The sequence below is a fragment of the Mustela nigripes genome, chromosome 3 (assembly GCF_022355385.1).
Source record: "Mustela nigripes isolate SB6536 chromosome 3, MUSNIG.SB6536, whole genome shotgun sequence".
In the NCBI taxonomy this organism is placed as follows: domain Eukaryota; kingdom Metazoa; phylum Chordata; class Mammalia; order Carnivora; family Mustelidae; genus Mustela; species Mustela nigripes.
Window position 1 is genome coordinate 93916500 of NC_081559.1, and position 14359 is coordinate 93930858.

Here is a 14359-nt window from a genome sequence, read left to right on the forward strand (position 1 = left end):
TGTTTGTTTGGTTTTTTTAATATTTTATTTATTTACTTGAGAGAGAGCAATTGAGTGAGCGACAGCATGAACAGGGAGGTGGGGCAGAGGGATAGGAAGAAGCCAACTCCCAGCTGAGCAGGGAGCCCAGCACGGCTCAATCCCTTCTGAGCCGAAGGCAGACACTTAATCGACTAAGCGGCCCAGGTTCCCGCAGGTTTTGTCTTAAATGTGTAAAGAGTTAGGCTTAGTTATCTAGAAAGTTTGGTTTTGGAGAAATACATTTTTCTAGAGAGATGGAATGGGAAGTAAGTTAAATAAAGACATTTCTGGGGAATATCATATTTCAGGACGCCTTTCAGGGGACATCTGGGGAAAAATCAATCAAGGGAGAAAATAGGAAAACTGTGAACAGTCACAGAAATACATGAATCTCTGGAAATTTTTGTCAGCTTAAATGGCATAACTTTAAAACATTTTTTCTCATTAGCAATTATTATTTAAAGAATAAATTTGCTGGGAGAAATTGAAGTGATATTTTGAAAACTTACACTAATGAAATTATTTGTGAAATTAATAAGTTATTTAATGTAAAATGAGTTTGTGATATAAAGGAAGTGTTTCTGAATTTCTCAGTATACCATTTCTTTCCTGTGATAACTTTACTATAAAACTAATACATGATTGTTTAGAAATTGTAGGTAAGCAGAGAACATTTGCATATAAAATAAAATGGGATCATCTGTTTTATAATTGTAATTTCATTTCTTTGGCATCTTTATTTAGTTTTCATATTAATGATTTTTACTCTGAATGCATATACTTTCTCATTTAGGGATGGGCACATTGACTAAATCATTTTTGGAGAAGAGTCCAAAGAATTCCTTCTTGTTTTTTGTTGTTTTTGTTTGTTTTAACATAAATTTATCTTTGAATACCCTCTCATTGAAATGGAAACATTTCTTAGGTTGGAAATGAATATTTATTATCTGTCTTTAAACAGAATTCGAGAACTCACCTCATCCAGAATTGGTTTGCTCACTCGCATCAGTGGGCAGGTGGTACGGACTCATCCCGTTCACCCAGAGCTTGTGAGTGGAACATTCCTGTGCTTGGACTGTCAGACAGTGATCAAGGATGTAGAACAGCAGTTCAAATACACACAACCAAACATCTGCCGAAATCCAGTTTGTGCCAACAGAAGAAGATTCTTGTTGGATACAAATAAATCAAGATTTGTCGATTTTCAAAAGGTATTTATTAACTTCTGTGTAGTTCAGATTCAGTTTATGGTAATAATTCATCTCTAGGAACTTGCAGTTATCATAAGCTTATTTAGGTGATGTTAGTCTTGGTTTTTATGTAAGTGGAGGATCATTATATGTGACTACAAACTTAAGGCCAAAACTCTTTTTTCTTTTTTTTTAAACCCAAAACTCTTTTTTTTTTTTTTTTAAAGATTTTATTATTTATTTGACAGAGAGAAATCACAAGTAGGCAGAGACGCAGGCAGAGAGAGAGAGAGGAGGAAGCAGGCTCCCTGCTGAGCAAAGAGCCCGATGCGGGACTCGATCCCAGGACCCTGAGATCATGACCTGAGCCGAAGGCAGTGGCTTAACCCACTGAGCCACCCAGGCGCCCTAAACCCAAAACTCTTGATGCAAATTCTAATTACCAGTATATAAATGTGTTTCAACCTTTAATTTAAAGTTGGATTGGAAGCACCTTCAGACTGTGACAAAATATATTTGTCAGAGAATAAATAGTAAACATGATGATAAATAGTAAACGTGATGATGATGATGATGAAGAAGAATGAGAACTAATGTTAATAAAACTTTGAAAAAGTAGAAACTTGTTGGTTTAAGACCAATGCATGAATAAAAGGACAGGCAGAAATGGACATGTTTCTTGATAGCCGTGAAGATTATCATGACTGAAGAAGAGGAGCCAAATTGGAGATCATCTGAGGGATGATTTGGTGTGAGGCATGGAGGTTATCAGGGCCTTAAAATCTCAGGTTGGGAAATTTGGGCCTATTTTGATAAACAAGGGGAATATATTTTCAGGAGATACACTTTTCTTTTTTAAAGGAAGATTAATAGGACATTGGTGTGTAGTATATAACAAGAGACTAATAATTAGGCAGTTGTAGTTACATGGGCAAGAGTTGGATAGTAGCAAAAGGATGAAGGTTGTGGGCGGAGGGCCTCTCAGTTCCCCATAGGATTCTATAACTGTGATGGACATAGGGAAAGAAAAGTTGCAGCACCTCAAGCATTTAAACATGGGGGAATGAGTACCAGACTAAAATAATTAATATTAACTTCAGTTTTTAGTCCTTACTTACTGTTTTAATATCAATCTGGGATTTAGTTTATATAAAGCGTATACCCCACCAACAACTCTGGAGAAGAGGTATTTAATATTTGAAAAAGAACATGATATAACAACCAAATACAAGTGTAAATCTGTATTGGGTCTTGGTTTGGCAAAAAACAAACAGTTGTAATAAAGGACATTATTCACAATTGAGGAAATTTAAGGATGGACTAGATAATAACAGACCTTATGGATTAAATATTTAATTGTCTTGGTGTGGTAATATCGTGGTTACAAAAAAGATGGTCTTATTCCTAGGGGATGAATGCTAAAGCAGTTAGGGGCAAAGTATCTTGATTTTTATAACACCTTTCTTTTTAAAAAAAAATTTTTTTTAATTTTTTATTTATTTGACAGAAAGAGAGAGAGCTCATGGGTAGGCAGAGAGGCAGGCAGAGAGAGAGGAGGAAGCAAGCTCCCTGTTGAGCAGAGAGCCCGATGCGGGGCTCGATCCCAGGACCCTGAGATCATGACCTGAGCCGAAGGCAGAGGGCTTAACCCACTGAGCCACCCAGGCGCCCCATAACATCTTTAAAATACAATAGAAATATATATGTGTCTAAGTAATACCAACAGTAGTGTTGAGGTGGCATGTATGAAGTATGTGAAATTTTTCATGAGGTTTCCCCCCAAAATTTGGAGGAAAATCGAACAGAGCAGAAATTTACATAGTCAGTTTGAGCAAGGAGGAAAACTTTCTTTGTTTTGTTATAAGATTTCATTTTTACTTGAGACGGCACAAGCAAAGGGAATGGCAGGCAGAAGGAAAAGCAGGCTCCTTGCTGAGCAAGGAGCCCACTGTGGGACTTGATCCCAGGACACTGGGATCATGACCTGATCTAAAGGCATATGTTTAACCGAGCCACCCAAGCGTCCCAGAAAACCTTTTTTTAATCTTAGATTTTTATTGAATTATTTGACAGAGAGACAACGAGAGAGGGAACACAAGCGGAGGGGGGGAGAAACAGGCCTCCCACCAAATAGGGAACTCAAGGCAGTGCTTGATCCCAGGACCCTGGGATCATGACCTGAGCCGAAGGCCGAGGCCTAACAACTGAGTCACCCAGATGCCCTGCAGAAAACATTTTTTAATGACAGTAAAAGTGAAGTTTTTATTTTTTATTATTTTAATTCCTGAGTAGTTAACATAGTATTTAATTAGTTTCAGGTGTGCAATATAGAGATCCAACAGTTGCGCATATTAACTCATCATGCTCATCATGATAAGTCTACTGAAGGTGAAGGATTTTTTTTTGGTTGTTTTAAAGATTTTATTTACAGGGCACCTGGGTGGCTCAGTCATTAAGGGTCTGCCTTCGGCTCAGGTCATGATCCCAGGGTCCTGGGATTGAGCCCCACATGGGCTCCCTGCTCTGCGGGAAGCCTGCTTCTCCTTCTCCCACTCCCCTGCTTGTATTCCCTCTCTTGCTCTCTCTCTGTCAAATAAATAAACAAAACCTTTTTTTTTTTTTTAAGTTTTTGTTTTTTTTTAAGATTTCATTTATTTATTTGAGAGAGAGACAGTGAGAGAGAGCATGAGCGAGGAGGTCAGAGGGAGAAGCAGACTCCCCATGGAGCTGGGAGCCCGATGTGGGACTGGATCCCAGGACTCCAGGATCATGACCTGAGGCGAAGGCAGTCGTCCAACCAACTGAGCCACTCAGGCGCCCAACAAAACCTTTTAAAAAAAAAAAAAAAAAAAAAAAAAGATTTTATTTACTTATTTTGAGGGGGGTTGAAAGTGAGGGGAGGAACAGAGGGTAAAGAACAAACAGGCTCCATTCTGAGTGGTGCTGAGTGCAGAGCCCAATGCGGGGCTCAATCTTGTGACCCTGAGCTCAGGACCTGAGCTCAAATCAAGAGTCGGACACTTAAGCAACTGAACCACCCAGGCACTCCTAAAGGTGAAGGGTTTTTTTTTTGTTTTTTTTTTTTAAGATTTTATTTATTTGACAGAGATCACAAGTAGGCAGAGAGGCAGGCAGCGAGAGAGAGACGGGGAAGCAGGCTCCATGCTGAGCAGAGAGCCAGATGCAGGGCTCGATCCCAGGACCCTAGGATCGTGACCTGAGCCGAAGGCAGAGCCTTTAAACCACTGAGCCACCCAGGTGCCCCTGTTTTTGTTTTTAAAGATACAGTTATTTATTTGAGAGAGAGCATGAGCATGCACACAGAGGGAGAGGGAGAAGCAGACTCCCTGCTGAGCAGGGAGCCCAATGTGGGACTTGTTTCCAGGGTCCTGGGATCCTGAGCTGAAAGCAGATGATGCTTAACCGACTGAGCCACCCATGTGCCTCCAAAGGTGAAGTTTTTAAACAGGTGTTATCTCTTACCAAACTGGAAGGAGTATTAGGGTAGAGAATTTTTAAGATGAATTTTGGCCAATGTCAGAAGTCTGCATATCATTAAGAGTATGGAATATGTTGATATTTGTGGCATTAATTTAGATTATATGATATTTGAAAAATAATCTCTTCTTGGCCATTGTTACAGGTTCGTATTCAAGAGACTCAAGCAGAGCTTCCTCGAGGGAGTATCCCCCGAAGTTTAGAAGTGATCTTGAGAGCTGAAGCTGTGGAGTCAGCTCAAGCTGGTGACAAGTGTGACTTTACAGGGACTCTCATTGTTGTGCCTGATGTCTCTAAGCTTAGCACACCGGGTCAGTAATCTTTGGCTCAAATCTAACAAATTCTCATTCCCTAAAACTACAGAACATTCAGCTTCTTGAATCTTGTCTTATTTTTGGCTACCCATCAGGATGAGCAAGGAAGTATGATAAGAATAGAGACAAACTGATTTTGCCTCAAAAAGTACTATTCTGAAAAATTTCAATGCCTAAATGAAATCTTTGGATTTATAGGTTTTGTTTATTTAAGGAATTTTGATTCTCAGCACCTTTGATATTTGAGCTGTGAAACAAACTCTTGTTTGTTCTTTCAGGAGCACGTGCAGAAACTAATTCCCGTGTAAGTGGTGTTGATGGATACGAGACAGAAGGCATTCGAGGACTGCGGGCTCTTGGTGTTAGGGATCTCTCATACAGGCTGGTCTTTCTTGCCTGCTGTGTTGCACCCACCAACCCAAGGGTGAGTCTTAATAGAATAGCAAAGGTTGAGAAAGACCTCCCTTGAGGCTGCCACAATATAGGCTTCTGAAACTACTGAGTTTTATCTAGTCAGTGTTATTGGTTGACTTGGCGGGTGATTCTTTAGTTTTTGTGTTGGTGGGTTGTTTTTTTTTGTTTTGTTTTGTTTTGTTTTTTTTAAGATTTTATTTATTTGCAAGAGAGAGAGCACACACAAGAGAGAAAGTGCGTGTGCGAGTGTGAATGAGCACAAGCATGCGGGAGCAGTAGGAGAGGGAAAAGTGGACTCCCACTGAGTAGGGAGCCTGCTCAATCCCAGGATCCTGAGATCGTTACCGGAGTCAAAGGCAATTGCTTAACCAATTAAGCAACCCAGGTGCCTCTGATTCTTGTGTTTTAAAACCAGATCTTTTCATGTCTTTCTGACCTTGAGGAGAAACCTATTTGTTTTCTTGTTTAAGAGCTCAGTGCCTTAAGAACATTGATAAGAGATTATATTCATGGTATAATTTTATTGTTTTTTGATTACCGCGGTTGCTTATCAAGCTTCTGGAGAAAGTACAAATAGAAAAATGTAGTGATCTGAAAAGTAAAGTGACTTTCTGTGAGTGATGGATTCCTGGTATTGTAGTTGTATAGAACTTGATTCTGTGTCCTCAGTGGGAAAGCAGTGAGAAAAAGTTTGGAAATTAGTCAAGTATTGGAAGAAGAAGGGTGAATATAATACTATGTTACTTTATGTTCATATCGGTGATTAACATTTTATTACGGGTCATCTCTTGAGCATTCAGATTCATTTAGATAGCAGTTTAAAACCATGTTAGCTTTTTTGTTTTCAGTTCACTGGACAAGTGACAAACTCTTCAGTATCTTGATTAACTTAGGCCTTACTAGTTTGGGGATTTTTTTTTTTTAAAGCTTTGTAATCAGCAGACTCTGAATAACCTCCCAGGCTATTTTTTTGTTTGTAGTGAAGCTCTTTATGTTTCACTTTACATTGACTGTTCCCATGCAAGTATGTTTTCCTTTCTTCTCCACCCCTCAGTTTGGAGGGAAAGAGCTCCGAGATGAGGAACAGACCGCTGAGAGCATTAAGAACCAAATGACTGTGAAGGAGTGGGAGAAAGTGTTTGAAATGAGTCAGGATAAAAATCTGTACCACAATCTCTGTACCAGCCTGTTCCCTACCATACATGGTAAGAGTTCCTTCCATTTGTGACATAAACTTGAAATCAAAATGATGATTAAGAAACCGCAAGGAATATTATATTAACTATACTAGAACTTAAATTTTTTTTAAAACAGCAATAAGTGATTCCTTACAGCACATAAATCAGATGAAAAGATTTTTTAGTGGACTTACAAGGGGTATTAAAGTCATTTATGAAAGGACAGATATTACATGATTCCACTTAAAATGAGGTACCAAGAATATGCAAGTTCATAAGGACACAAAGTAGAAAGGTTGCCTGTGGGGGAAAAGGTTACCTGAGGGAAATGGGGAGTTAGGGTTTCATGGATAAAGTTTCTCTTGAGGATAATGAAAAGTTCTGGAGATGGATAAGGGTGGTGGTTATAAAACATAGTGTATTTAATTCTGCTAAATTGTACACTTAAAAATCATAGTAAATTTTATGTGTATTTTACCATGATTTTTTAAAAAGAGAAAAGTTCACTTGGGCTTCTTTTTCTGGCTTTAGGGTAGAACTGTACTTCAGTATATTTTAATATGTTAGATTAATATGCTGATTTTTTTTTTCCCCAAGAAGATTTCGTGATTTTTTTGGTTATATGTACTGTGTCTATACCTTCACTGGTATCTTCTTTTATGTTTCCTTGGCTCTTGGTTGCTAGTTACTCACCATCACTTAATCCCCTTTGTGTGTTGAAGGATATGACTAAATTTTTCCATCTTTCATACTGAATTGGAGTTACAGCAGGAACTCATAGGGTTATGGGTGTTTGTCTTAGGCATATTTAACTATTTATTTTTTTATTTATTTTTTAAGATTTTATTTATTTGACAGAAATCACAAGTAGGCAGAGAGGCAGGCAGAGAGAGGAGGGGAGCAGGCCCCCTGCTGAGCAGAGAGCCCGATGTGGGGCTTGATCACAGGACCCTAGGGTCATGACCTGAGCTGAAGGCAGAGGCTTAACCCACTGAGCCACCCAGGCGCCCCAGTATATTTAACTATTTAAATGTAACTTTTTTTCTATTTAGATATTTGGCCAATGAAATTGAACTGAAATCCTTTATGTTAGTAATCCTATGGATTTTAGAGTGTCCTCTCTTAATTGAGTAGGTGTCCAGATTTTGATCTACCTCTACTTTCAACCCCCCCAGAAATTTATTGGTGCATAACAAATTATCCCCAAAACTTAGTGGCTTCAAACAACAAATAGTGTCTCATACAGTCTGGGTCAGAATTTGAGAGAAGCTTAGTTGAGTTGTTCTGGCTGAGTGGTTTCTTACTCAGTCTTCTGTGAGGATGCAGCTAAGACATCAGCTGGAGGCGCAGTCATCTGAACGTTTTATGAGGCTGAAGGACTTAACCTGTTAGTGTTAGTTGTTAGTTGGAAGTTCCGTTCCTTGCCACATAAATCTCTTCCATAGGGCTGTTTTAGTGTTCTCACAACAGAGCAGCTGGCTTCCTCTAGATCATGCATCCAGGAGAGCAAAGCAGGGAGGAAATAAAATGCTTAGGACCTAGTCAGAATTTAAACACCCTCATTTCATCAGTGTGCTATGTTTTTTAGAAGCAAGTTACGAAGTCCAGCCACTCCTAAGGAGAGGAAACTTAAGCTCTATTTTCAAGTGAAAAACATAAAAGAAGTATACTGTTTAAAAACCATGATGCCTCCCAACACACTTGTTTCAAAGATCATAAGTCAGAGAAGTTTTGTTTGTGGAATGGATTTTTTTTTTCTGCTTTTAAGGGGTGGTTTTTATAAATGTGCCCAGTGCTTAGTTGATAGAATTCACAAAAAGTCATAATAATTAGCATAGAAAAAATGGTTTTTTAACAGCACATTTTTAAAGATCCAGTTTTTTTACTGTACATTTCTTTCTTATATTGGATTCATAAACAGCTTGTAGAAGCAGCCATAAATTACAGTCAGCATCTTATCTAATCCATAGCAGTTCATTTGTCATGTTTTTATATTCAACACTATTCACTGTCGGTGATGCAAAAGACGTAAAACATGGGCTATTTCCTCAAACTCTTGATAACAACAGCAAGATCTGCTGTTAGAAAGAAGTAGCAAGTGCAGTGTGCTGTGGTGGACATAGTTTATTTATGGAGTTATTTGAGAAGTACTACATCATAAAAGGCTTTGTGAGGAAGTAGGTCTTATAAAGAAGGAAAGGCTCCCACGATGGTGAGCATCAGCATTTGTGACATCTGTGGTATAGATGAGAGCATTGGGACAGTGGTTAGGTGGCTTTAAATTCACAAAACAAGAACTAAGATTAGACACCAGATATTTTTATTCAGTCTTACACTTCACATCAGCTCTCTCAGCTCTTGATTGGTAAACATGCCTTGTAGGTTCTTGTGAAATTATTTAACCTCATATTGAAAAATACCTGGTGTTTTCTTTTTAGGCAATGATGAAGTAAAACGGGGTGTCTTGCTGATGCTCTTTGGTGGTGTTCCAAAGACAACAGGGGAAGGAACCTCTCTTCGAGGGGACATAAATGTTTGCATTGTTGGTGACCCAAGTACAGCTAAGAGCCAGTTTCTCAAGTAAGTGTTTGCCTGAGGTGGTGCATTAGGTAAAACAGTGTGTATAGTTTCAGGCTTTCTCTGCTACCAAGAATACAGTCAGTGTGCCTTTACTAAAATAGGAGTATAAATTAAGACTGCTGAAAATATCTCTTGCTTAGATTAAGTCACCTTAATTTGTTTAACAGAATATGACAACATTTTGCAATTTTTTAGTACAGGAAAAAATTGCCTATAATCCCAATCCCATTTAGAATTCTTTTAATCCTTGTATAATGTCTTTGTATAATCTCTGTGTAAGTCCTTGAATACATGAATATGTATTTTCATGGTTCTAAATCAGAGCATAGATATTTTTAATTTTAATTTGCCCTAAATAATTTTCCATGTTTATTTTCACATGTTGGTGTACTATAACTTAAAAATTATTTTCCTAGTCTGTCTTCATTTATTTTAATGATTATGGATAGCTATACAGTGAACATCATGATTTGTATAAATTTTTATTTATTTTCTTTTTTTTGTTTCCCTTGGAAAGATCCCTAAGGATGGGATTCCCGAGGCTAAGGATACAAACATTTTTAAGGTTTTTAAATAGGACATGCTTTCCAGTTGCAGTGCAGTAAGGATGAGGCACGTTGTGGTAACCTTAACAGCATGTGTACTAATGGGGCGCCTGGGTGGCTCAGTGGGTTAAGCCTCTGCCTTCGGCTCAGGTCATGGTCATAGGGTCCTGGGATCAAGCCGCATATCAGGCTTTCTGCTCTGCTGGGAACGTGCTTCCTCCTCTCTCTCTGCCTGCCTCTCTGCTTACTTGTGAGCTCTGTCTGTCAAATGAATAAATAAAATCTTTAAAAACAAAAAAACCCCAGCATGTGTACTGTTTTAGCAATTATTTGCTTATTTTTAAGAAGCTATAGTAAATACTTGCTTACTTTCAAACTTTTTTTTTTTTTAAGATTTTATTTATTTATCTGACAGAGGAAGATCACAGGTAGGCAGAGAGAGAGGGGGAAGCAGGCTCCCTGCTGAGCAAAGAGCCTGATGTGGGGCTCGATCCCAGGACCCTGAGACCATGACCTGAGCTGAAGGCAGCGGTTTAACCCACTGAGCCACCCAGGTGCCCCTACTTTCAAACTTTTAAGAAACTTAGAGGTCAAAGTAATAGCAACTAGTTTTGAAACACCTGCTGTGTTGGTGCTGTGTATGTATATCCATCTTACCCTCACAGCACCCATACAGGGTTGTAAAATAATCATCTTTTGGGGGGAAGCAAACACAACTTATCTGAAACTTAGTAAATTACCCAACTTCTCAAGGCTAACACGTGACTGCTGAGCCATAAATATTTGTACGCGGATGTATCTGAATGCAAAGCTTGTGCTCCTCATACTTTATCAAGCTGCTTTTCTTTTATTTGTTTCAGAAATTTTGTAACGTGGCACTGTTTTAGAACTGAGAACATTTTTAGTTGGTTTGGAATTTTATAAGTAAATATTATTTCCTTCACGGGTATCAAGGAATAGGCTTTAGATTTGAAAATAATAGTCCTGGGGGCGCCTGGATGGCTTAGTGGGTTAAGCCTCTGCCTTCGGCTCAGGTCATGATCTCAGGGGCCTGGGATCTAGCCCCAAATTGGGCTCTCTGCTCAGTGGGGAGCCTGTTTCCCTCTCTTCCTGCCTGCTCTCTGCCTACTTGTGATCATTGTCTGTCAAAAAAAAAAAAAAAAATCTTTAAACTAAAAAACGAAATAGCCTTTTATATCTAGTGCAGATTTTTTGCATTTTTATTGCAATATAATTTCCATATCATAAAATTCACCACTTCAAATTATACAATTCAGTGGTTTTAGTATATTCATAGAGTTGTATGACCATCACAGAACTAAGTGTACAACATATTCATTACCTAAAAAGAAATCCTGTACCCTCTAGCAGCCTTCATTCTCCCTGCTGGCTATAGGCAACAACTAATCTATGTTTGCATCTATCTGGACATTTCCTGTAGATGTAATCATGTACTTTGTGATTCATTGTGACTGGCTGCTTCTACTTAGCATAATGTATTCAAGGTTCAGCCATGTTGGAGCATGCTGGTATTTCATGTCCTTTTATTACCTAATATTCATATGTATGTACCACACTTAATAATCTATTTATTAGTTAATGGGCATTTGGATTATTTTTACTTTGGCTTTTATAAGCAATGCTGCTATGAACATTATTAGTATATAAGTTTTCACCTTTTTTTAATTGTAAAATATACATCACATTTACCATTTCAAGTATTTTTACATGTACATTTCAGTGGCATTAAGTACATTCAGATTGTGCAGTCATCGCCACCATTCATCTTCAGAACTCCTTCATCTCCCAAGCTGAAAGTCTGCATTAAAAAAGTAACTTTGGAAAAAAAAAAAAAAGTAGCTTCAGGCACCTGGGTGGTTCATTGGGTTAAGCCTATACCTTCAGCTCAGGTCATGATCTCAGAGTCCTGGGATCGAGCCCCGCATCCGGCTCTCTGCTCAGCACGGAACCTGCTCCACCCCCCCACCCTGCCTCTGCTTGCCTCTCTGCCTACTTGTGATCTCTCTCTGTCAAATAAATAAAAATCTTTAAAAATAGGAAAAAGGATGAGATCCCAGATCATCGCAGTAACATTTTAAATAAATAAACAGTAACTTCACATTCATCCCAGTCCCAGCCCTTAGCAACCACCATCCTTTCTGTCTCTAAATTTGATTGTTCTAGATCTCTCGTATACATGGAATCATATACTATTTGTCCTTTTGTGACTGGTTTATTTCACTTAGCATAATATTCAGGGGCCATCCATGTTGTAGAATGTCTTAGAATTCCTTTCTTTTACAAAAGTGAATAATAATTGCTTGTATGGATTTACCACCTTTTGTTTTATCTCTTCATCCATTGATGGACATTTGTGAATAAGACTGCTGTGAACATTGATGTGCATGTATCTGTTGAAGTCTCTGTTTGCAGTTCTTTGGGATCATTTGAGCTCTTAAAATTTAGTTCCTTTAGGTGCCTGGGTGGCTCAGTTGGTTAAGCATCTACATTCGTCTCAGGTTATGATCCTGAAGTCTTGGGTTCAGCACCACATCAGGCTCTGTGCTCCATGGGTAGTCCGCTTCTCCCTCTCCCTCTGCTCTTGCACCCACTACTGTTCTATCTCACTCTCTCTCAGATAAAAAACAAATAAATTAGGTCCTTGATCCATTTTGAGTTAATTTTTTACATCGTATGAGGTAGGGTTTATTCTTTTGCATGTGGATATCCAGTTGTTGAATGCCAAGGCTATTCTTTTACCCTGTTGAATTGTTTTTGGCACCTTTGTTGAAAATCAGTTGACTATAAGTATCAGGGTTTATTTCTAGACTCTCAGATATATTTCATAATCTCTATGTCTGTCCTTAGGCCAATACCGCATTATCTTGATTATGATAGTTTTGTAGTAAGTTTTAAAATCAGAACTGTGAGTCATCCAACTCTTCTTTTTCCAGGTTGTTTTGGCTATTTTGGGTACCTTGAGTTTTCGCATGAATTCCGTTTTATTTATTTATTTTTTAGTTTGTTTTAGAGGGAACGCACAAGAGTGGCAGGGGGAGGAGCAGAGGGAGAGAGAGAAAAAGAATCCCAAGACGGCTTCACACCCAGATTGGAGCCCAGTGTGGGGCTCGATCTCACAACCCTGAGATCTTGACCCAAGCTGAAATCAAGAACCAGACACCCAACCAGCTGAGCCACTCAGGTGCTCCCTACATGAATTGTAGGATCCACTTTGTCAGTTTCTACAAAGAAGCCAGTTGTGATATTAAGTGATTGCATTAATCTGTAGATCAATTTGAGGTATATTGTCTTTTTAACAATTTTAAGTCTTTTGATCCATGAACATGTGATCTCTTTCCATTTATTTAGGTTTTAAAATTTTTTTCAACAGTGTTTTGTAGTGTTCACAGTATAAGCTAGTGCTTCTTTAAATCTGTTCACAAGTGTTCTTTTTCATGCTATTGTAAATAGAACCATTTTCTTATTTTCATTTTTGGCTTATTCATTGCAGGTGTATAGAAATACAATAGATTGTGGATATTTATCTTGCAACCTTGCGCAAGTACTTATTTATTGTTTTAGTGGATTCCATAGGGTTTTTTTTTTACCTACAAGGTCATGTTATCTGGGAATAGTGATAGTTATTCTTCCTTTCAAATATAGGTGCCTTTTGTTTTTTTTTTTTTCCCTAATTGCCCCAGCTAGACTTTTCAAGTATAATATTGCAGAAATCACAAGAGTGAACATCTGTATCTTCTTCCTGAACTTAGGGAGAAAGAATTCATCCTGTTACCATTAAGTATGATGTTAGCTGTGGGTTTTCAAAGATGCCCTTATTAAGTTGTGGGAAATACTCTTCTATTTATAGTTTGTTGACTTTTTATTATAAAAGGTGTTGGATTTTGTCACATGCTTTTTCTGCATCTGTTGAGATCCTTCTTATCCTTTATTCTGTTGATACAGCAAAGTGTTGATTTTTAGATCTTAAACCAACCCATTACTTTGGAATAAATTTCAGGTACAGTTTTGTCTTGTTTTGTTTTTTAGATTTTTTGTTTATTTGTTTATTTATTTGGCAGAGATCACAAGTAGGCAGAGAGAGAGGAAGGGAAGCAAGCTCCCTGCTGAGCAGAGAGCCTGATGTGGGGCTCGATCCCAGGAACTGGGATCATGACCTGAGCCAAAGGCAGAGGCCTTAACCCACTGAGTCACCCAGGCGCCCTTGTTTTGTTTTTTAAATCTCTCTCTCTCTTTTTTTTTTTTTTAAGATTTTATTTATTAGGGGCGCCTGGGTGGCTCAGTGGTTAAGCCGCTGCCTTTGGCTCGGGTCATGGTCTCGGGGTCCCGGGATCGAGTGCCGAATTGGGCTCTCTGCTCGGCGGGGAGCCTGCTTCCTCCTCTCTCTCTCTCTCTCTCTCTGCCTCTCTGCCTACTTGTGATCTCTCTCTCTCTGTCAAATAAATAAATAAAATCTTTTTTTTTTTTAAAGATTTTATTTGATTTTATTTATTTATTTGACAGAGAGAGAGAGATCACTAGTAGGCAGAGAGGCAGGCAGAGAGAAAGTTGGGGGTAAGCAGGCTCCTCGCTGAGCAGAGAGCCCAATACGGACCTTGATC

The 14359-nt window shown here is 38.5% G+C and overlaps 1 protein-coding gene across 1 annotated transcript in view; it reads left to right on the forward strand.

Moving 5' to 3' along the window:
- Positions 1 to 14359, forward strand: part of MCM6 (minichromosome maintenance complex component 6) — a 36049-nt gene that overhangs the window by 5782 nt on the left and 15908 nt on the right. Inside the window, exons 4-8 of the mRNA XM_059394375.1 lie at positions 983 to 1232; positions 4855 to 5020; positions 5302 to 5447; positions 6492 to 6642; positions 9054 to 9195. Of these exons, the coding sequence (XP_059250358.1) occupies positions 983 to 1232; positions 4855 to 5020; positions 5302 to 5447; positions 6492 to 6642; positions 9054 to 9195 (855 nt within the window). The remainder of the gene's footprint in view (positions 1 to 982; positions 1233 to 4854; positions 5021 to 5301; positions 5448 to 6491; positions 6643 to 9053; positions 9196 to 14359) is intronic.